The 18,920-nt window shown below is 39.7% G+C and overlaps 2 protein-coding genes across 6 annotated transcripts in view; one reads left to right on the forward strand and one right to left on the reverse strand.

The window, feature by feature from the left end:
• The window catches only part of trim25l (tripartite motif containing 25, like), a 15,002-nt gene extending 1,625 nt beyond the window's left edge, over positions 1-13,377 (forward strand). The window contains exons 3-21 of one of the 5 annotated variants that reach the window (XM_047813784.1): positions 114-347; positions 1,427-1,583; positions 1,825-1,890; positions 2,215-2,259; positions 2,408-2,449; positions 3,789-3,851; positions 4,364-4,429; positions 6,023-6,079; positions 6,753-6,815; positions 7,161-7,226; positions 7,318-7,389; positions 8,740-8,808; positions 8,886-8,957; positions 9,052-9,111; positions 9,284-9,334; positions 9,426-9,443; positions 10,828-10,890; positions 11,008-11,073; positions 12,430-13,377. In XM_047813784.1, coding sequence (XP_047669740.1) covers positions 114-347; positions 1,427-1,583; positions 1,825-1,890; positions 2,215-2,259; positions 2,408-2,449; positions 3,789-3,851; positions 4,364-4,429; positions 6,023-6,079; positions 6,753-6,815; positions 7,161-7,226; positions 7,318-7,389; positions 8,740-8,808; positions 8,886-8,957; positions 9,052-9,111; positions 9,284-9,334; positions 9,426-9,443; positions 10,828-10,890; positions 11,008-11,073; positions 12,430-13,007 — 1,908 coding nt within the window. In that variant the 3' untranslated portion in view covers positions 13,008-13,377. The remainder of the gene's footprint in view (positions 1-113; positions 348-1,426; positions 1,584-1,824; positions 1,891-2,214; positions 2,260-2,407; positions 2,450-3,788; positions 3,852-4,363; positions 4,430-6,022; positions 6,080-6,752; positions 6,816-7,160; positions 7,227-7,317; positions 7,390-8,739; positions 8,809-8,885; positions 8,958-9,051; positions 9,112-9,283; positions 9,335-9,425; positions 9,444-10,827; positions 10,891-11,007; positions 11,074-12,429) is intronic. The other 4 variants (XM_047813785.1, XM_047813787.1, XM_047813786.1 and 1 more) reach the window with 4 other exon arrangements.
• A 1,503-nt stretch (positions 13,378-14,880) lies between these two features.
• LOC113640799 (gastrula zinc finger protein XlCGF49.1-like) lies at positions 14,881-18,675 on the reverse strand. Its single transcript, XM_027143447.2, has 2 exons — positions 18,635-18,675; positions 14,881-17,998 (listed from the first exon to the last, which is right to left on the reverse strand). Exon 2 carries the CDS (start codon positions 17,986-17,988, stop codon positions 17,218-17,220), a length of 771 nt encoding a protein of 256 aa, XP_026999248.1. The 5' UTR covers positions 17,989-17,998; positions 18,635-18,675; the 3' UTR covers positions 14,881-17,217.
• Positions 18,676-18,920: the final 245 nt, after the last annotated feature.

Consider the following 18,920-nt stretch of genomic DNA (forward strand, 5'->3'; position numbering starts at 1 on the left):
TGTGTGTGTGTGTGTGTGTGTGTGTGTGTGTGTGTGTGTGTGTGTGTACGTGTGTGTGTGTGTGTGTGTGTGTGTGTGTGTGTGTGTGTGTGTGTGTGTGTGTGTGTGTTCAGCTTTCATCCGAGTCAGTGAGCGAGGAGACAGACAAGGTGCTCTGTGAGCTTCAGCACTCAGTGCAGCGTATGGCAGATCTGATCCAGCAGGTGATGAGCTCTACTGGGCAAGAGAAGATCAGCGAGGCCCAGCAGCTGGTGGACAAACTGGAGAAGGAGATCAGTCAGCTGAGGAAGAAAGACTCTGATTTAAAAGAGCTTGTGACATGTCAGGACAATATCTACTTTCTCAAGGTACAGTACCTAAACATAAACCTTTTTTTTTTTTAATTTTTAAAAATAAAAACATGACAAATCCAGAGTTGGCTCCGTAGCTCACTGCACGTCAGGTCACTTGTAGTAGAAACAAAGACTGGGAAAGTGAAAGTATTGATAATGTGTCATGATACTTTTAAATGTCTTTGAAATATGAATAAAATAATCTAAAATGTAAATAAAATTCTAATAAAAGTCATAGGATCCTATTGTATGGATGTACAGCATCCAGTCACTGGCAGGGTTAAAGTACAGAAAGCCATAGGGGTCAGAACGTTTTAGGTGTACATGCCAGAAATGACCCGAGGCAGCAGAACTAATACTAATGACATCACCTCGTTACATTCAATGTGCGAAGAAGATAAAACAGCGTATCTTTTGTTAGCAGACCACCAAGCTCAAAAAAGCTACTTTAACCACACATAACCACTGTACGGTTACAACCCTGAGTGTCCATATTTCTGTACAAGCTAGCTCACTAGCAATAGATATATGTAGAGTGATAGCTGTAACAATAATGATTACCTTCTTACAAAAGATTTGTATGATCAGTGATATAGAGTTGTACAGTACTCGGTTAAGGGGGGCACGGTGGCTTAGTGATTAGCACGTTTGCCTCACACCTCCAGTGTTGGGGGTTCGATTCCCGCCTCTGCCTTGTGTGTGTGGAGTTTGCATGTTCTCTCCGTGCCTCGGGGGTTTCCTCTGGGTACTCCAGTTTCTTCCCCCCGGTCCAAAGACATGCATGGTAGGTTGATCGGCATCTCTGGAAAATTGTCCGTAGTGTGTGTGTGTGAGTGAATGAGAGTGTGTGTGTGTGTGTGTGTGTGTGTGTGTGTGTGTGTGTGTGTGTGCCCTGCGATGGGTTGGCACTCTGTCCAGGGTGTATCCTGCCTTGATGCCCGAGATAGGCACAGGCTCCCCGTGACCCGAGAAGTTAGGATAAGCGGTAGATAAAATAAATGAATGAATGAAAGTTCTTCCAAACTGTTCATTGAATTTTTGATAGTAGACATGTTATATTTCCTGCTTGATTTTTCTCCTTTTGCTTTCCACAGACGTATCAGTGTCTTTGTTCTCCAGAGTTCAGTGAACTCGGCAGTTTTACGGTGAATCTGGACGCCTCGTTCGATCCTGTTAAAATCGTCATTTCGGATCTCAGGGAGAAAGTGGAGAACGTGTGCAACCAAGAACTGGATAAAATTAATAAGACAGGTCAGGAACAATTCCACACACTAACACACAGATGAATCAAGAAATTCTTACTTTCCATGAAACACAAAATAACCACTCTGCGTTGTTGGACGTTTTCAATGCATATTTCACTCAACTTCACTCAGTCTTGATCACCTCATCTGAGGAATGAATTTAGTAGGATAACTCTTCAGTATAGGGTTCTTGGTGATGTTCAATTACTTACACCTGCTGAACCCTAACACTGCTGGGGTTCTTACAGTGTTCATCGTGATGCCGTACACTGTGATCGACCGACAGAGTGGACAGAAGCCGGGCATTTTGAAATGTGAGTAAAGTCCACTACTGATAGATAGATAGATAGATAGATAGATAGATAGATAGATAGATAGATAGATAGATAGATAGATAGATAGATAGATAGATAGATAGATAGATAGATAGATAGAGAGGAGGTATATAGAGTAAATATGATGAGTAGCATCAGTGCAGGATGTAAAATGTAACCCAGTGCACAGATGGTGCTCTTTCTATAACATTCTGTTATCTTGCTATAACATTCTGTTATCTTTCTATAACATTCTGTTATCTTGCTATAACATTCTGTTATCTTGCTACAACACTGTGAATGTTTTCTCTCTGTGTCTCTCAGTGTTTTCTGGAATTGGAGGAAAATCCTCAAGTAGTCGCTCGCAAGGTACCTCTACATGTCTATATAATAATATTCAGATGATTGTGTTTTTAGTCTCTGCTCACTAATCTCACATGCCTGTGTGTGTGTGTGTGTGTGTGTGTGTGTGTGTGTGTGTGTGTGTGTGTGTGTGTGTGTGTGTGTGTGTGTGTAGCAGGTCCCCCTCCGCTGCCCTCTGTGAGTGCCCGAGGCCCAGGTAATATTTCACATGTGATGATCCACTATGTTAATTAGATGTTTTCTGCTATTCTAAATATGTCTGTCGCATATAAATAAATGTCTCTAAATCTGTCTCTCAATCAACCTTCTGGAAATGTCTGTGTAGGACTGAGACCGACTCTCTAAATCTGTCTCTTATTCTAATTTAGTATTTATTTATTTCTATCCAAAATGATAAGAATTGATTATTAGTCTTGGTACATGTGTAAAATGGTCTAACACTTTAGGACATGTAGAGCATCCACATGTAGGAGGTGAAATTAGCTACAAGAGAAGTCTTTCTGGTCGTGTGTGTGTGTGTGTGTGTGTGTGTGTGTGTGTGTGTGTGTGTGTGTGTGTGTGAAAGAGAGAGAGAGAGAGAGAGCCTCGGGAATATAGGCAGGTGTCAATGAAAAATGTAAATTTTCTTATTAAGGGTTACTGTCTGGGTTTGTGTTCTGATTAAGTGTGTGTGCGTGCGCTTGTATGTGTGTGTGTGTGAGACGATGAATTACTATCACTATGAAGGATGTGGTATCCTAGTGGTTAACGTGTTGGGCTGCCAATCGGAAGGTTGTAAGTTTGATTCCTACATCCCCCAAGCTGCCACTGCTGGGCCCCTGAGCAAGGTCCTTAACCCTCAATTGCTCAGTTGTATTAAAAGGAGTAAGTCGCTCTGGATAAGGGCATCTGCTAAAGGCGAATCAGTTTCATATTAATCTTTAGAATGTAGAGAATATGTAACGCTTCCTCTTTTCCCTTCCTCTTTTTACATTTTACACATCATTTAGAGCACACTGTGGTTAGATCAGCTTAGATGCCATTTTTGCATCATCAGTTATTTCACATAACAGCAGCTCTTCCAAGACCATCTACAGTATATGAATCTGTCCAAAAATCCTTCTTCTGCCACAAAATGGCAATAATTTTATTTGTCCACAACAGCAGTATCACACATCACACAACAGCAGTATCACACATCACACAACAGCAGTATCACACATCACACAACAGCAGTATCACACATCACACAACAGCAGTATCACACATCACACAACAGCAGTATCACACATCACACAACAGCAGTATCACACATCACACAACAGCAGTATCACACATCACACAACAGCAGTATCACACATCACACAACAGCAGTATCACACATCACACAACAGCAGTATCACACATCACACAACAGCAGTATCACACATCACACAACAGCAGTATCACACATCACACAACAGCAGTATCACACATCACACAGCAGCAGTATCACACATCACACAACAGCAGTATTACACTGGTGTTTTACCAAAACTATTCTGTCCTTGTGTTAGTGGATAGAGGCACAAATTCCCCAAGACCAAGAGCAAGCTACAACAGAGAGGAGAGAGAGCAAGGTGACTCTCACACACACACACACACACACACACACACACACACACACACACACACACACACACACACACACACACACACACACACACACACAAACTATTTTCACAACTTTTTTATTTTTACTGATGCTTTTTAATTTTAGATGATAATATCTTCTGGAAAGTCTAATTACACTAAATGTCCTGCTGATATTAATGTAGCTTGTTGATGTTCTTTGTTTCACACCAGAAAGTATGCAAAGCTTTACACTCCACTGCACTTGACTGCATGACTAGTCAAAATTTATTTCTTCTTTCTATGATAAAGGTGTTAAGAGTAAAACAGTGAGAAGAAAAAAAAGAAGAAATCATGTGTTTCAATTGTTTTGCAAATTATTTTGCCAATGCTTTTATACACAAATGTATACTGTATAAATATATACAGTACATTGGTTACAGGTATAAGATGCATTTTAAGGTGTTATACTGTAAATAAACAGACTTTCATCTATATTTCTTTTCAACTTTTGTCTCAGCTAATAACCGGAGTGTGAGCTCTCTGAGATCAAGTGAGAGGCAGAGAAGAGAGGAGAGAGAGCAAGGTGATCATAACTCATACTCATAACTCACTCATTATTAGGGTTGCAAAATTCCGGGAATTTTCAAGGCTGGAAACTTTCCATGGGAATTAACGGGAATATATAGGAATAAACTGGGAATTTAAAAAAAATGCAGAGTTGCCTATAACAAGGAACTGAAATGTAGTTAAAAAATAATCTTGCAGCATAATTTTGTTTTAAAAAACAAGATTTAATGCAATTTAAGTTGAATTTGTACCCTACATTAATTGGTCACTTGCACACAGCACACTGCTTACTGGAGGGCCATTGAGGCCAAACCCCCTGCAGGTACTTGCATTTTTCCATAACATGCACAGTAACACTTTATTTTAGGCTCATTTAATTAGTTGCTTATTAGCATGAATATTAATAGAATATTGTCTATTTATTAGTACTTATTAAGCACATATTAATGCCTTATTCTGCATTACCTTATTCTACATAATGGTACCCAATACCTAAACTTAATAACTACCTTACTAACTCATAATAAGCAGTAACTTAGGAGTTACCACATGCACAGATCATTTGATGACCCCCCCCCACACACACACACACACAAACACACAAACACTCACTCCCCCTGAAATAATAATAAAAAAAAAATCCTCCATATATCACTTAAAGGGGGTATTCACTTCCATTTTCCAGGCTTTAACTACCACAGAAGCAGAGACCTAATAAGCTTGAGAAAAAATGCTTCATTTTACATTTTGATTGGGACTTTTTTAGAAGGGCAAGGATGGGGAATGCTTTCATTTTACAGCAATCATAGGGAAATATGTTTATTACAATTGTTAATTTTATTATGTTTATTACAAGCATAATAATGTTTATTATGCTTTTGTGTTACTCAATGAAAGAATCAGTTAAAGTTCTACTTGCAATTAGGACGTCATTTTTAAAATTTGTATTACCTTGCATGCATGTCTGCTTATGACCAAATAAAATGTTTATTCATGTTTGTATATGATATAGTTTATATACATTTCCCTATATTTCCAAATAATTCCTATAAATTCCTGTAAATCCCCATAAATTTCCATAAATTCCCATAAAGTTTCCAATTTTGAATATTCCCAAAATTCCCCAGATTAAGTTCCCGTGGAAAGTTTCCTGGAAATTTACCGGAAACTTTCCACCCCTTTGCAACCCTACTCGTCATACAGTAGCAATACACACGATATTTAGCAGACACAGCTAAATTTATTCATTACATCGTTAGCACGACTATTTCCATGGTGCTCGATTCCCGGGGATGGGAACCGACCCAGTCACAGAGGGGTTAAAACTTAGTGATGGATAAAATGGGAGGGCTGTGTCAGGAAGAGCATCCGGCGTGAAGACGTGTGCCGATCCCAAACAGGGAGCAGCTAAAGGACAACAACAGCAACATCATCATCATCTGCATTATTTTTAAGAGCTGTTTTCATTTGTTCCTGCATTTAAAATACAGTAGCACTCTGGTTCCTCTTACTAAACACAATATTGAATTACCAGAATAGATTCATATAGTTCAGAAATAATGTTGGATGTTTAATACAGCATAGATTTATTGTTAAATGTCCTTTACAGAGAGGGAGACTCCAAACTCACCGAGATCTCAAAGCAGGAGCACAAATCATCAAGAAGGTAAGACTCAAGTAAAAGCTGTAGTGTCGTGTTTCGTATTTTAGCGCTTTGTTTTGTTAGGTTGTGTAACTGAATTTTGAATTAACTACATATACACCATGAGCGTATCAAAGTGTTGGTTTATTATCTGAGAAATATCCCACTTGTGAAAAAAAACAAAAAATAGAAAATACACAACATGGTGATTTTGTTCATTATTGATATACACAAAATATTAGACACTAAAAAACAAAATCTTTATCATACACTGTGTACTTACATTGTGTTTGTTTGTAAGAGTTTGGGGGGTTTAAGATTAAAATGCTGTCATTGTGTCTGATGTTAGAAATTAGAATTAATTGTGTGTGTGTGTGTGTGTGTGTGTGTGTGTGTGTGTGTGTGTGTGTGTGTGTGTGTGTGTGTGTGTGTGTGTGTGTGTGTGTGTGTGACCGTGTCTTTGTGTGTGTGTGTGTGTGTGTGTGTGTGTGTGTGTGTGCGTGTGTGCGTGTGTGACCGTGTCTTTGTGTGTGTGTGTGTGTGCATGTGTGTGTGTGTGTGTGTGTGTGTGACCGTGTCTTTGTGTGTGTGTGTGTGTGTGTGTGTGTGTGTGTGTGTGTGTGTGTGTGTGTGTGTGTGACCGTGTCTTTGTGTGTTGTACATTCCAAAATGTTTACGTTATTTTCTGCCTCGTTAGCCGACTCCTGGAGTATACGCTCTCTACGGCAGTCGACACAGGCGAGAGAAAACCAGGAACAAGGTGATTTTAATACACACACAGAAATATTTAAGCTTCAAGTTGATTCTCATGTGTATAAATAGCGTTCAAGTCTCCACATGCAATAAAATTTGTCGTATGCTCCTCTGTGTGCCATCATAAGGTTACTCAGTTGGAGATATTTAACATGTCATAGTGTCATAGTGGGTTGTTTTGCACATGTAGTAGATATACAGTTGGAGTCTGATATCAGTATGATCCAGTAAGGGTTCAGTGTCAATAATACATGATAAAGTAAGGAAAGGAAACACACTGATTTGGCCAGGACCAGAACCTTGAACATACTGTAGATACACAGAAGTATTCATAACTATTTTAATCTCACAGCTGACACCTGGAGCTTAAGTTCAGTCAGGTCCAGGGGAAGGCCGGGGAGAGAGGAGAGAGAGACAGGTGAGTGGCATCATATCACAGTCTTATTGATGCACGACTGTGTCTCTCGTGTCGTTTAACATGTTTGTCTGTCTCCGTCTCTCTCTCTTAGCTAACGGAGAAATGCAGAGTTCCCAGAGACCGCAGGAGACAGTGATGAGCAGACAGCAACCGGAGAGGCAGTGTATGATTCAGGACACAGGGGTCTTATTATGATCACCACACACAATACCATTAACACATTAGATTTAGAAGAAGAAGCCTTTATTTTTTTACATATATATTACAGCATCCCAAAATTGGAATTTGGGTTCTGAGCACAGGGTCAGCCATGAAACAGCACATCTGGAGCAGTGAAGGCTAGGGGCCTTGCTCAAGGACCCAACATTGGCAGCAGGGAAGTGCTGGGGCTTGAACCCTAATCCTTTGAGCAACTACCCAGAGCCTTAACTGCCTTAGCCACCACTGCACCAAGAATCACAATTCCCTTTTGAGTCTGGTTCCTCTCAAGGTTTCTTCCCTTATATCGTCTCAGGGAGTTTTTCCTCATCGTTGTCACCTTTCGCTTCTTTTTCAATTCAATTCAAGTTTATTTGTATAGCGCTTTTTTACAATTGACATTGTCTCAAAGCAGCTTTACAGAACATAAACAAAGAAAATAAATAAAATTTGTATTAAAGTAAGATGTACAGAAATAGACACACAGGAACAATATAGTGAAACTGTTGTATAGGAACAGGAAGTGGATGGAGATATAACACAACGTGTCCATATTTCCAATGTAAAGGAGAATATAATAGGATGGACAGATCTACAGGATTAGATTTTACAGCATTTGGCAGATGCCATTATCCAAAGCAGCTTACACCTTCTCATTTTATACATCTAAACAATTGAGGGTTAAGGGCCTTGCTCAGGGGCCCACTAGTGCCAGTGAACTCACAATCTTCTAATTGGTAGCATGACACCTTAACCACTAGGCTACCACATTAAGGGTCTTGCTCATCGAACCTTCTGATCAATCGTCCAGTGTTTTAACCACTGAGCTACCAATGATGAACAGACATACATTATACTGTAGATGTTGTAGCATTTCTGTGGGGATTTGTGTTCGTTCCTTCATTCACAAGAGCAATAATGACATAATATACTGATACTGGGATGGGGAAGAGACTCCAGTTCCAGTTCATCCTCAGTGGGGTTGAGTCGGAGCCAGAATCAGGATTCCGTGCAGGACAATCGAGTTCTTTCACTCCAGCCTCAATACATCATGTCTTCATGATGCTGTGTGCTTTGTCATGGTGGAACAGTGTTTGAGCCTCCTAGCTAAATTGTAGTGCCACAGCAGACAAAGACGATGTACACAATTGTGTGCTTCTTACTTTGTAACAACAGTTTTGAAGAACCCCATATGGGTGTAAAGATCAGGGGTGCACATACAGTACTTTGTGAATTAAAGCATATTTACAAGCTTTAGCAGAAGATCACATGCAAACAAGGATGTACATATTTTAACACTCCACTTTTCTTTTAGCTGACACCTGGAGCTTAAGTTCCATCAGGTCGACGAGAGGCAGAGAGAGGAGAGAAGAGAGAGAGACAGGTACACAGCATCTCAACACGGAGATAAGCAGGTAACTATTCTGTTTCTTACACATATTTAACCTTATTCTCCGTTAGCTAATGCAGAGTCACAGAGCTCCACCAGGAGCCAGCAGACGGCAACCACCAGACAGCAGCCTGAAAGACAATGTAAGATGCTATGCATGCGCACACACACACACACACACAGTTCTCACTATGTCATGTACATGTCTGAGTTTGTTGTTTCTTTGTCAATAATCAGCTGATCGCTGGAGTCTGAGCTCACTGTTACCAAAAAACAGGAAGAAGAGACAAGAGTCAGGTGAGATAATAATCCCTGACACACACACTGGCCATTTTATTTAATTATTTTTGCACTGATTTGTGTCTACACCTAAACCAATTCTAATTTAAATTTCTATTTAAAAAAAGAATGATTTTATTAAATTGTCTTGAGAAGCTTCATGTTACTACTCTGACTTTTTCTGTTCTAGTGAAACAAGCCACACCTATTCAACAGGAAATAGTGTCTCCTCAGGATCAGTGTAAGTCACACGCACTCAATACAATCACCTCCTGAATCATACATGCTTGGAATTTTTGCTTTGTAAATGTAACTGATGTTTGTCTCTGCAGGGGGACAGCAGACCGAAGGTAACACTGAAACTTTCCAACATTTACTGTCCAGTACAGACATATTTAACTACTTACAGCAGATTGTTTTACTGACACACAGTTTTTTTACATTTCATTATGTTGTTTAAAAAAATACTACATGACAGAAGAGTCAGCAAGAGTCAAAGGAGAGGTGTAGAAGACAGTAGTGAGAGCACCTCTGCTGTATGGGTTAGAGACTGTAACAGTGAAGTAAAGCCTTGAGGCAGAGATGGAGGTCGGAGAGATGAGGATGTTGAGGTTCTCTTTATGAGTGATAAGGATGGACAGGATTAGGAACGAGCACATCAGAGGGACAGCTCAGGTTGGCTGTTTTGGGGACAAGATCAGAGAGACTAGATTGAGATGGTTTGGACATGTACAGAGGAGGGAGATGAAGCTGACAGGTAATAGGTCAAGATATCAAAAGTGGAGATATATGGATGAGGACATGAAGGTAATTGGTGCGAGAGTAGATGATGCAGAGAATAGAGATAGTTAGAAGGTAGAAAGGTAGAGATAGAAACAGATGATTCGCTGTGCGACCCCTAATGGGAAAAGACGAAAGTAGAAGTACTTCAGCTAGTCTCCGAGTTACAAGGGAGATCCCAGGACTCCATCCTAACTAGAAAATATCAAAAGTCGAATCATGACCTAGCCTACCCAGAAGTCTTAAAGAATGGTGATCAGTATGAGGTATTATACAGTAATCGGTTAACAATTTAATAAATTACAGTACAGTGCAATTTAATAGAAAGTTTGTTCATTAAATAATCCGATCTGCTGTAAAGCCTTTAACAATGATGGTAACCCTAAAATGAAACTGTACATGCACTAAAGTATCGTATCATATTCACAGAAATTCTGTATGTGTGAAAGTATCCCAAAGTATTGCACCACGTACGCTGCTATGATTGCCTGTTGTACAAAACTTTCAGTATTTTGTCGTACTGCTATCGTCCGTCGTCGGATCAAATTTGTTAAGTCGAACTATTGTTACTCAGAGAGTATCAGTATTAGAAATATAAGCTTTTTTTTTGGATTGACTACAGCTGTAAGAATGTTGCACAGTATTGTATATTAAATAAACTAAATAAAGCAGCACCAAAATCAGTTAGGAATTCTCAACTTTGTAGTAAAATATCACTGAACAAAAAAAATGCAGTAGATTCTACAAAAAAATAGACATTTTTTTTATTTTGATCAGAGATTTTTGAATTATTAAACAGATACCATTTTATATTTTTAGCCATTACAACATTGATAACGCTTAACATTGACTATTGTAAATCACAGAACCACTGACTAAGCTTCATGAACCCTATTTAAGAATCAAAGGATTAGTGAATGTTACTGATTTTATTCTGATTTTGCCTCTGAATAGTAAACCCTGGACTTTTCCTGGACTCTCCATCAGCAGACTCTTCATTCAGTCGTACCTATTCACGTGAGCGTCTTCATCATTTCATCTATGCGTAACCTCCCCTAGATACTGTATTTACACGTATACAATCCACTGTATTTCTCCTGACAACTTCATCATCCTACTCCCTTTCACCTGCAGTGAGAGAGATCGATATTGACAGCATTCAGGCTCCTGAGCCGAGGAGCAGAGACGAGTTCCTGCAGTGTGAGTATACACACATGCGAATAAGATGTTCATCCATGATACATCCAAATACAGTACATGCCGATCAGCCACGACATTAAAGCCACTGAAGGCTGACGTGAACAACAGATTATTTCGTTACAGTAGTACCTGTTAGTGGGTGTGATATAAGGGTCTCAAGTCTTGAATGTCAAGTCAAAGGCGAGTCTTTTTTTAATATCTGTCAAGCAAGTCTCAAGTCTCAAATTTGCGACTTAAGTCTGACTCGAGTCAAGTCGAGTCCCCCACCTTTGAATCATTTAACTCAAGTCCGAGTCAAGTCTCAAGTCATGAATGTCAAGTCAAAGTCAAGTCGAGTCTTTTTTTAATATTTGTCAAGCAAGTCTCAAATTTGCGACTTAAGTCTGACTCGAGTCAAGTCGAGCCCCCACATCTTTGAATCATTTAACTCAAGTCTGAGTCAAGTCTCAAGTCATGAATGTCAAGTCGAGTCTTTTTTTAATATTTGTAAAGCAAGTCTCAAGTCTCAAATTTGTGACTTAAGTTTGACTCGAGTCAAGTCATATGACTCAAGTCCCCCATCTCTGGTATGTGGTGCTTAGTGGTCCAATCCACCTCAAGATCTTCTGCTAACATCATGGTGCCAGGTACGACAGCACTGTTCAGAGGCCTTGTGGAGTTGTTTTTGTATTACAAAACATCAGGAAGGAGGTATTAATGTTATGGCTGTTCAGTGGGCATTATACATCAGTTTGGGGTGTTTATCACAAAAAAGTTCACATTTTCACTCATTCAGTCGCTCACAAAAAAACCTCAGCATCACATCCAAAATTAAGTCAAACACTGTTGCACAATACATCTATAATAATAATAATAATAATAATAATAATAATACTATAGCTGCTTAAACAGTGTAATATCATCATTAATTTAAACTGCTTTCACTGAAGACATTCGACATCAGTTAGAACTACTGGAGTCTGTTTAGATTCCAATGATATTAATGTATAGATTTATATTTTGAGCTCCTTTAAATCAGAGAGTAAATTGGCAAACAGTGGGATGTCCAACACCTCATGTGAGTCACTCAGCACACATCTTAGTGTGCTGATGAAATCCAAGACCAGGACTATCCATATTTGTGTCAAGATTGAGGAGGTCAGGGCCTAGTCTGGATGAGGATCAAATGAAAACAAACCAAGATTGAGACCAAAAATGATCAAATACTTTTCAAGGTCACGCTTCATCTAACTGGCTTCAAATGTGCATTGCACCAAATACAACAATTAGGTTCGTGTTCGCAGGAAACGTCTCGAGTCTGTACCTGAGTCTATTAAAGAACACATTAAACAAATAACTATCTCTTTTTTCTATTAGATGCCTGTGAGTTGACATTTGATCCCAACACGGCACACAGGCGATTAGTTCTCAGTGAAGACGACACCAAAGCAACACTCAATACTACCACCCAATCGTACCCTGATGTCCCTGAGAGATTTGACAGCTGGACTCAGATTCTCAGCCTCCAGCCACTCAGCTCTGCACGCTGCTACTGGGAGGTGGAGTGGCGTGGACGGGGCTCTTCGGTGGGTGTGGCCAGTGCTTCCATGCCACGTAAAGGTGCAGACGCAAGGGCGGGTCTTGGCTACAACAACCAATCCTGGAGTTTGGAGTTGTCAGACATGTGCTGCGCCGCTATGCACGCCAATCAGAAGCAGGAGATCTCAGTGACGTACTGCCCCCGAGTAGGCTTGTTTCTGAACCAGGAGTCGTCGTCTCTGGCTTTCTATGGTGTTGATGATGTACTCGTGCATCTGCATACATTCCACGGTGTCTCATCCAGTCAGCCACTGTTCGCCGCTTACGGTGTTGGGAGCGGAGTGGGAGTTGGCCTAGACTTTGCCATGGGGAACTTCAGCGCTTCTACAGACAGCATTAAAATCTGCACAATTTAACTCAGATCAGTTTAACTTTTGTCCTGGTTAATGATATCTCAATTTTATGAAGAAGAAAAAAAAAAACATTAGTTGTGTTGTGCAGTCTCTCTGATGAATAAGTATCAAGTAAGTATCACTCTCATAAATCAAGCAGTCCTGGTACTTATTACCAGAATTCCATTTTAAAATTAAGTAATATAGGTTTAACCATTAAAAAAATTGTTTGCTAAATACCATACTAGCCTTTAGGTCTCACCTGTCAATCAGGGTAATTTAAGCCAATCACAGAAGTCTTAGCTCGAGGTTATATAGTAGGGAAATTAGCTGTCTTGTCTTATGAACCTTTCTCAGGGGACCAACTGTTATTTAATAAAAAATCTAAAATTGTCATTATTGTCTGATTAAGAAAGTGCTCTTACTCGTGTTTTTTTGTCAATTGTTGCTCGTTAATTGAGTCCATACAGATGAACGATGTGTCTGTCTAATGTCACCGACCCCCATCAGGACACCATAATCTGGTGTATCATAATCTGAAGATTTCCTAGCATTTACAGGACCACGGGCTTTGGATCTAAACCAGACAGCAGTCATCATCCCAAACATTTGTTTGTCACAGAGGAAAGCAGCTCTTGTTTGTCTGTCGACATCAACATGATCTATAGACAGCCTAAAAACCTGGCAGCTGGGATGTCGATTGTGTTGGGAATGTTTTTCCCCTTACAAAAAGAGACGGTCAGAAATCAGGTTGAAGAAATGTTCTTTTTTCTTTATTACTCTGCAGAGATTACCACAGAGATGCTGCTCCTCAGTGCTCACAGTACAAACAATACCACGTACAAAACAATACTGTGTGAGGTTAATCCTTAAACCTGCACCTGGGATTATAGATCTTTACAACCGCAAACACAGAGTCCAGAGTTCCTACATGTTCAACCTTCAAATTAAAATAACATTAATTACAATAAATAAAAAAAATAAATGTTAAATCATTTTTCAGACACTTTAAACCGTCTCTGATCCACAAAACATCAAGAATAAAGCCAGTTTAGGTTCAACAGATGTTAATGAAATCTTACATCATTATTTCCCTTAGACAAGAGATAAAAAAAAATGCTGAAAACGTAAACATTTTAAATTAAAGATTACAAAAAATATTTTAGTAGTCAAAGATTAAAGTAAATTAATCAACAATTAATCAAACAATCAGCTTAAATGTGGCTTGTACATAAAGACTGCTGCAACAAATACCATTTAACCACAGACCGTTTACTTTACTTACTTTCAATAATGGAAATTAAAATGTAATAACTTGTTAGTCTACTACAGGGGTGTCAAACTCTGGCCCGCGGGCCAAATATAATTACACCGCCAAATTCGAGATCATATCAAATGTGCATTACAGCTGGCTAGCCGCATGCTCCGCTAATACTACAAATCCCAGAATGCCTTGCCACTGCATTGACGCGTAGTAGCGAACAGCAAGAGCCCTTCATTCTCTGTTGACAGTCGTTAAAGGCAGGGTCTCCGATTTTTGAGGACATTTTGAGATTTCACATTAACATGGAGGATAAAAACAAAGAAAGAAAGCGAAGAAAGGATTACGATAAGGCAAGAAGTAGGACGTGTTAATATAGGATCAGCTTTCCAGCGCTGGAGAGAACTGAAGGAGCAGGAAGTTGGCCACATATTCACAGATTAGAGTTTCCCGAGTCAATAACTCCTGAGCTAAACACTGTTACTACACAAATAATACCTCTTTTCTATCGTAGTAATGTAGAGAGGCAGCTACAACCGCGTTTTGTGTAGTAACAGCGTTTAGCTCAGGAGTTATTGACTCGGGAAAGAACTCAGGAGTTGTTCCAAATCCTGTGTTTAAGCAAAACTAAAGTTTGTTTCCATATGAAAAAGGTTGAACATTACATATCAGTTAATTGCAGTTCATTTTTCAATAAATAATCAGTTTTGCCCGTGACTTTATCTCAGTTTTATATTTTGTCCCAGTTTGACACCCCTGGTCTACTAGATCTTTGGGGAGTTAGGGCTATGGCAAATGACAGCTAAATGACTCCCTGTGGCAATTTCTTCAATGTAATCACTTCCAGTTGTGAAGGATTTTGTTTTGGATTTCTGTATCTAAGCTGTACCAAAAATCACAGATGTTTGTCATCTGACAAAATAAAAAAAAAATTTTTTCTTTTTTTTTTTACTCCTCTTTCATTGTTGCTCTCATTTAAAGTATCTGAGGGACTAAGAGTTCGGCTCTCCACCGTGACACATTCACAATAATATTAAACCAGTTGGTTTGAGCTCCATTTGGTTTCTTATATAAGGGGCGTGTATTTGCAGGTGAAGCTGCATTAACAGCATTGGGGTGAAAATAGACCTTCAGACCAAAGGCTCCTGACTGATATAAAGTAACCAATCACAGTTTGTTTTGTTCAGTGTCATGTTTAAGGGTGTAAAAATGTAAAGTCTCTTTAAAAACAGACCAACAGACCGGCGAGCAACCGTAGATTGTTCGTTTGAGAAAGTCGTGCAAAGTAATGAGTCTGTGAATTCACATCATTTGGAAAAGCCAGTGTTTATCTGACCCTCATGAGCGTTTATTGTCAGTTCTGTACAAGACAGCTTTCTTCTTCCATGAGAGAAGTCGAGGGAAGTTTGTTTCAAGGCAGTCTGTCTCTCGGAAATCCAAAAATCCGACAACGGCTCCTGAAGTTTTCCGTGTCGTATTCGTGTACCATTCGGTTCAGTCGAAGGTTTGTGGGCGTGACGTCTGAGACTAAGGTGAGAAAGTGCACACAAGCAAACACTGTTCCAGCATGACAATGTTCCTGTGCACAAAGCACACAGCTCAGTGAAGACATGGTGTGGAGGTCAAGGAAATGGAAGAACATCTTGTGGAGTATTATAGGAGTTATAAGTTATAGGAAATAAATGTGGAATTAGGATGTTCGACGTAGCACATGCGAGTCCAGGGGTTTAGATAACATGCGTAATTGTGAGATTTTGTACGAAGTACGAAGCATAAAAACTTATGCAGAATTTAAAATACGAAGTGATTTTGTACTATAGAAAGAGTACCACAAGTTTCTATATTTTTCATGGTTGTTCGATTACGCCCTGCCCAACACCGCAACATTGTTAGAGGACGCTTCTAAAACTGTTCCTGTACGTCTGTGTACAGATTTCCAGTGCATAATTTATTCAGAAGTCAGGAAGCGACAGAAAAACCCAAATCATGGCAAAGTTTTTACGAAGAAGAAAATCACACCTGGCAGTTACAGCGATGCTAATTGGCTCCTGTTCGAGACAGAACCAATCAGATGGCCAGATGCAAATGAACGACAGCAGGCACGTGTACATGTCAGCTACTACTAACTACACTATCATCGTGGCGAGGATTCACCACAAAAAATATGACAACAAATTTGTCTGACAAGGTTGATTACAGTGAGGCTAAACCACAAACTCGTGGAATAGAGGCATACCAAGATGAGTGGGAGGAGAAATTTGCAGTCCATTGGGACTAGAATGTTTTTGCGTCCGAAAAAGGGGGCAGGTAAGATCACTTACATCGCAACCATACTATCACAGTGCAGTAGGACAGTGTGTTTACGGTGGTTGCTAGTTTAGGTTCAATGTTTTTGACCATAGTGGTGCACCAAAAGCAAGAAGTTCTTAATAATATGAGAAGATGCTCTACTATCTAAGGACAGGACATGCAGGCAGGATGAAGTGCCAACTTGAGCTAGGAAGCCCTAGGCAGGATTTACAACCCTGCACCAAAATTAATTTTTAGTGAACCCTAGAGATTAAGGGCAAAAGGATTAACTCACACAATACTGGTCGTCAGGTCCTCCACCTGTTAAGGAGTACAGTACACTCTCTCTCATGAAGAAGAGAACAATACTGAACAATACTATGAGCAAAAGAGTACTGTACTCATCTCCAAGCAAGGAAGAGGGTACTGTATTCATTGCTTGAAGAAAATTAACTAAACTCCTGGAGTTTGATGGCAAGTGTGCACACAATTTTGGACATGCTGTGTATGTGTTTACATAGTAATCCTCTTTTTTTTACCCACACCAGACCATTAAACTGGGCTTTGCTGTGTCTTACCTCATCAACATGCATTGAGGCTCAGCACAAGTGTGATATGAAAGGCAAAACTTGTGAAATACAGTAATAGCTACACTTCTTGACTTGACAGATTTAAGTGCGACGCCTATGCCGTAACACACTTGTGTGTCTTATAGACGCTGGAATAAGTGAAGCTCAGTCCACAATGTGAACAATGATACGGTTTCTCTCCAGTGTGTACGTGATGGTGCGTCTTCAGATTCCGACTATCGCTAAAGCTCTTCGGACAATACAAACACCGATAAGGTTTTTCTCCAGTGTGAATGCGCTGATGCAACTGCAGATGACTCTGCTGTCTGAAACTCTTCCCGCACTCAGAACAGTGGTAGGGCTTCTCGCCAGTGTGAATGCGCTGATGCTGCTGGAGCGTGTCCTGCCGCCTGAAACTCTTCCCGCACTGCAGGCACGCGTAGGGCTTCACTCCCGTGTGAACGCGCTGGTGTAACTGGAAAGTACTTTGCTGTGTAAAACTATTCCCGCACTCCGAACAGCGATACGGCTTCTCTCCGGTGTGAAGGCGCTGGTGTTGCTGCAGAGTGTCTTCTCGGGTGAAACTCTTCCCACAGTGCGAGCAGCGATACGGTTTCTCTCCCGTGTGGATTCGCTGGTGTCGCTCCAGGTGTCGGCGCTCGAGAAATCTCTTGCCGCACTCGGAGCAGTAATACGGTTTCTCTCCTGCGTCAACGCAGCAGTGCGTATCCAATATTCCCAGATCGCTAAAGCTCTTCCCACACCGGGAGCACCGATACACATCCGGCTCCATTTCCCTCCACGCCTCATCGACGTGCTGTATCTCTGGACCGCTGGAGATCCTCACTGGTACGTTCTCGTGTTTAATCTCTTCTGACATCATCATACTGGCAGCTCTTCATGTGCCAGCACAAAGACAGAAAAAAAACGTCTTCAAGAAATAGAATAAAGAAGTAAATTCTGTATATAAAGCAAGAAAAAAACCTTCATATGAATCAATAAGAATAAACCTAGAACCATAAAACAAAACAATAATATTTTATGATGTATATTCAAAACCTTTCTGATTTTAATGAATTTATTAATTTTAACATTTTGTAAGAATTTAACCATTTAGTGTTATGTATAAATTAATAAGAAAACAGAAAACATACGGAATAAAATACAAACTGTAATAAAACTTAACTCCAATGTTTTTGTCTAGAAAACTCACCTGATTTACCAATGTCACAGAACCGATACGTAGTGCACTAGATAGGGCGCGTTTCCTAGCAATCCCCATCTAGTGAAGTGCACTTAGAAATTAAAGTCAGTGGTATTTGGAACGCGGCCCAAATTCTGCTAGCAAGCGTTAGCATAGCTTTAAGCCGTACAGCAGGAATTAGAGCCGAACGTAGTAAACAATCTCATGTGCAGATAAAATAAATGTTTTTTTTATTAACTCGACGAGATCTTATGATGATTTTATAAACCTGTAAATTAAATAAATAAATATAAATAGTTTGTTTTTATGGTCAAGTCAGAAAGCTCACCTGACTTCTGCAAAATATTCTTCTTCTTCCTTTTCTTGGACTTTTGGTAGTTTAGTTTTTTTTTTAGTTACTGCCCCCTAACGTGAGTCAAGTGTATTTCACCCACAAAACTGAATTATCTACAAACTGGTCTTAATTCTACGGAAGCGTATTGCATTCACTTGAGGAAAAAAAATGTTTTTCTGAATTAACGACTTAATTATCTCAAAATTATGAGATAATTTTTCATGAATAAAATTTTTTTGCTCTGTTTTTCTGAATTAATGACTTAATAATTGAAAAGTAT

Source organism: Tachysurus fulvidraco, chromosome 5 (genome assembly GCF_022655615.1).
Source record: "Tachysurus fulvidraco isolate hzauxx_2018 chromosome 5, HZAU_PFXX_2.0, whole genome shotgun sequence".
Lineage (NCBI taxonomy): Eukaryota > Metazoa > Chordata > Actinopteri > Siluriformes > Bagridae > Tachysurus > Tachysurus fulvidraco.